The 4,473-nt window shown below is 39.0% G+C and overlaps 1 protein-coding gene across 1 annotated transcript in view; it reads left to right on the forward strand.

Moving 5' to 3' along the window:
- The first annotated feature begins 2,443 nt into the window (after positions 1–2,443).
- The window catches only part of dtwd2 (DTW domain containing 2), a 3,448-nt gene continuing 1,418 nt past the window's right edge, over positions 2,444–4,473 (forward strand). The window contains exons 1-4 of the mRNA XM_008423431.2: positions 2,444–2,812; positions 3,092–3,182; positions 3,756–3,850; positions 3,948–4,146. Of these exons, the coding sequence (XP_008421653.1) occupies positions 2,649–2,812; positions 3,092–3,182; positions 3,756–3,850; positions 3,948–4,146 (549 nt within the window). The 5' untranslated portion in view covers positions 2,444–2,648. The remainder of the gene's footprint in view (positions 2,813–3,091; positions 3,183–3,755; positions 3,851–3,947; positions 4,147–4,473) is intronic.

Raw genomic sequence — 4,473 nt, forward strand, 5'->3', positions numbered from 1 at the left:
CCAGTGTGAGAAGAGTTTTGTTCAAAAAGTACATCACGTAGTCCATCAGTGTGACTGCAGAAGTCATCATACTTAGCCATGATGAAAGGCTGTTTTTCAAAAGCCCATCACCAACATACAATGAACATTTTGGAATGCATATAGTTTCAATACAAGTCATTACAAAAGCAAATTAAAGTTGCCACTTTTTTTATTTCATTTTATAAATAATTGTACAAAAGACAATAATGTACATCTTCTCGCATGTAACACGTCAAGAGCAAGTCCATTTCTTAGAAAGTGTCACTTATTGCAGCTACACTTGATTCCTGTTTTGTCTTTAGCTGAAATTTATCATCACATCACCTGCTATTAATGTGCTACTCAGGGTGTATCAGCCGAAGTCACGCTGTGTCAGCAGCCATTTTACTGCGCATGTCTCCTGCAGGCATGTGTAAATGTCAAAGATTTGATTTCTAGTGCAGCATCTCTGGATCTCTTCCCCATGGATATGTTTTTCTCCTTTAGAGGGATTCAGTTTGTCTTATCAAGATCTTATTATCTTATTGTGAACAAAATTGCTTTAATATTCCCAGTAAGTATTTTCCACATGCAATGCTTATGGGTCATTAATGTGTCACTAATGCCAACTTGGTAACACAGCTTATTTTATCACACTGTTGTAGTATGCTGATAACATGGCGCATTAACAAACAGTCTCTCTACACTGCAGCAGGAGAGAATGTTCATATTGTATTGGTTTGTTATCTTAATATATATTACTTACAGAATACAGTATATTCTGTGGCGCAAAAGAGGATGGATGTTACTGGCATTTCTCTCGTTTTTTGTTCAAACTGGAGGTCATAAAGTTTCCTGTAGATTAAAATATGTTTACTGAGGTAATAAAAACAACTAACATTTTCGCAGTACTTCAGGTTCTCATAACGTGCATAATGGATTAAACCACTGAAATTTTGCTTTTATAGATTCACTATTAGAAAATAATTGAAAATAGAATAATCTGAAAGATCAGAAAATGTATGAATAAGGATAAATTCAGTGCCATTAAAAAATAAATGTTAGACTTGAGACGTTTGAAAAATAAATATCTCTCCAGGTTTTAGAGTTTCATAAATGTGAATAAAAAGGTTTGGCAAACAAAGATGAATTACTTCAGAGAAAATAAGTCAGTCTCAAATGGCTTGGGTGTTGGGTTTCTTCTTTTAATCTTCAGTGATGATGCTTGACGCTTGTCGTGGAGCATTAACGTAACTCAAAACGAGTCAACGTAAATTCAATTCAATTCATTTTTTTTTTTACAATAATCGCGCTACTGTATGACGTTAAGAGTGGCATTTTATTAGATGCGAACACATAAATTGACCCCCCCACCACTCCCCCCAAGGAAGGTAACGTGAATGCGAAGGGGCACACGCGCTACATTTCTCAGGTGCATCATTCCTACACAACATACGCTCGCTCTAACGCCCCCCCCCCGCCCCCCCTCTCCCTCCTCCCGAGACGAAGATGCGTGAAAGGTAAAACTCGCTACATTTACCCCGTTATGAGCGTGAGGTGAAGGACCGTAAGGGCGCTCGAGCTTATGCAAACACATCATCGGCGCGCCGCCCCCTCCAGACGGGGTTTTGACGCCCCCTCTGGTGCAGCGCCCCTATGCGTCGCTTGCGCTGCATACCCACTTTTTGCGCCAATGGCTGAAGCAGCAGTCTCTTAAACTCAGTGAAATTTCTAAAACATTTTACTGCAATTTTTAGGAAAAAGTTGTTTACAAAGAAAAAGTATTTAAAAATTAGTGTGCATTTATATTAAGGCCCCATTACTCAAATTCACCTAAATAAAATCCAGAGCACCAATAATCAGAAAACAAGAAAAGTTCCCACAGTCGAGACCAAATAAAATTTCCAGAGCTTCAATCGGAGATGAGGACAGGATTGGTGCTCAATAATCCCAACTTCATTTTTAAATTCAAGTTAATTTTGGAAATCTAGGTATCATAGCCATAACCATCTCAATGCACTTTATTACTGTGTGAAATAAATCTCTCTAAAATACAAGTTACATTTTCCTTTTGCAACTGTGGTTAGAGAAATAAAGCGAGTTTACGATGATATAATAAAACCATGACTGTAAGGTTAATTCGTCACTTTATTTCGCTTTTGGATTGGGATCAAAAAAGTATTTTTTAATTTGAATTACCCTCGAGAGAGCGTGTTTCCTCCCGGCTAAACCCCAAGCAGAATATGCCCCGTATAAACAATGACTTGTTGGACATTAAATGTATTTTTAGATTCACCTGTACAATTACATAGCAGAAAACCAGCTCCATAACAATCACTGCCTTACTAGTTGATCAATTTCTACACCGGAAATTCTTGTTTGACGCTGTTGTCCTTCACTGGAGCGCGTGTGATGCATTCCGGACCTATTAGAATATTTGCTCTTCAATTAGTGTAAAATACAGAAAAATACAATGAACATCGATTTTAAACAAGCAACCTCTTAATTTAACCATTTTACGTGTTGATTTAAAATCCAATAGATTTAATCCGGCACATTTTACAAGAAAAGTTAGATTTTACGGAGGAAATTTAAATTTCCGAGTTACGTGAACGCAACATCGAGGTTAGCTAGTGGCTAACACCGCAATGGACAATGGTCCTTGTGTGTGCTCTCCTGTCAGCCTGGAGGAAAACGGACTTGATGCCTGTGACGGTTCTTACGCAGACGACGAGTTAGTGGACGCCTTCGGAGACCTGGCTGCACTCCCAGTTGAAGTTGAGGAAAGAAGACCGACCTGTTTGCGCTGCCGGTGAGCTGAATGAGAGCGAAGCTAACGCTAGCTAGCCCAGTTTGAGTTAACGAGAATCAGAACGAGAAGCAGTAAGGAAAAAATAAATAAATTAATAAATATATATAGAGCCTTCCTCTTGTTTTACTTTGTGTTTCTGGCATGCTTTAATGAGGGAACAGATTTATATCGTTTCAGAAAAAGCTGACGACCAGCTGAAAACAGAGATGGGGGCGTTAGACGGGGGAAATAACTGGGAAATCAGAGCTTCACGTCTTCAACTTTCCTCCCATGTTGTAGTCGCCCTCAGAAGGTGTGTCTCTGTCCCTTTCTCCCGCAACAACCACTGGAGGTGTCCACATGTCTGTACGTAGTGCAGCATCCTGCAGAGGTGAGTCAGTAAATCTAACACACCAGTGTGTTTATCTTTGGTTCTGTCAGAGGCTTTAAATGGTAATATTTCTTATTGGCTAATTCTCAGAAATATGTTAATATTTTTTTAAGTGATACACTAACAGAAATTAGTTCAAAATGATAATTATAAACTGAATTATAAACTGAATTATAAACTGTGTATAGTGAAAAAAATGCTGCTCATTATTTGGTAATGGCAGCATCATTCTGTGGGGATGTATTCTGAGAATGGCCTAGTCAAAATTTTTTCCAAGTAAGAATCTGCAGCAAGACTTGGAGACACGCAGTTCAGACCTGCTCTCCTTTTAGCTCGAACTGTTTTGCAAAGTAGAACAGGTAAAGTGAAAATTATGGTTGAAGTGTAAGAAAATGTGAAGAAGCTACAAAAGTGTATCTCTATAAACCCAGTTTGTATTGTAGTTGAAGACCTGGTACAACCTTCGGTTATTGAGTTGTTATATGTTTTTTTTAAATTTTTCTTAAATTGGATGTACCAGATTGTAATATCAGACTCGCTCTGATGTCTTCCATATTTGTGTTCTGCTCGCAGGAAAGCCGAGTACTTCGGACTGTGCCTCTTCTCGCTGCTTGTTTGCCACAGGGAAAATGCAACGTTATAGTAGGGAGGCGGTTTAATGAGGAAAAGTAAGTTGGATGCATTTTATTAGTCCAAACTTAAACTTCCCCCCCCTGAAAAATAGTTACAACGGCTCATTTGTTTTCTTAATCGTTCCGCACTCAGACATCCAGAGCTAGCCGCCGTGTGTCGGGATGACAGAACGCTCATCCTGTACCCCGGACCTAAATCCCAGAACCTGGAGGAGTTGGCGCAACGCCTGGAGATCTCCGTCGTGAAGCACAATGTGATCATTATAGACGGCACGTGGAGCCAGGCTAAAAACATGTTCCTGAAAAACAGCATGTTCCACCTGCCCAAACAGGTGTGTGCAACTTTGTTGATATAGTTGTAAAAGTACAGTGGCTTTTGCAGAAACAATGAAGTTGACATTTCAGTGCAGCCCATGAAAAGAAAGAAAGAAAAAAAGATGAACAAACAAAGACAAGGGTAGACTGGTGCTCTCTGGATAAATTGAGCGGTTTTATCAAATACCCTACTCTAAGATGTAATAATTCCCTAAAATAGCCAAAGTTTACAGAACTATCAGTTAGTTCTAAGATAGAGATGTCTATATAAATGAAAACTAACTTTAAAAAAATCACAGTGTGTGTGTGTATGTGTGTGTGTGTGTGAGAGAGAGAGACAGAGA

Source organism: Poecilia reticulata, linkage group LG12 (genome assembly GCF_000633615.1).
Source record: "Poecilia reticulata strain Guanapo linkage group LG12, Guppy_female_1.0+MT, whole genome shotgun sequence".
Lineage (NCBI taxonomy): Eukaryota > Metazoa > Chordata > Actinopteri > Cyprinodontiformes > Poeciliidae > Poecilia > Poecilia reticulata.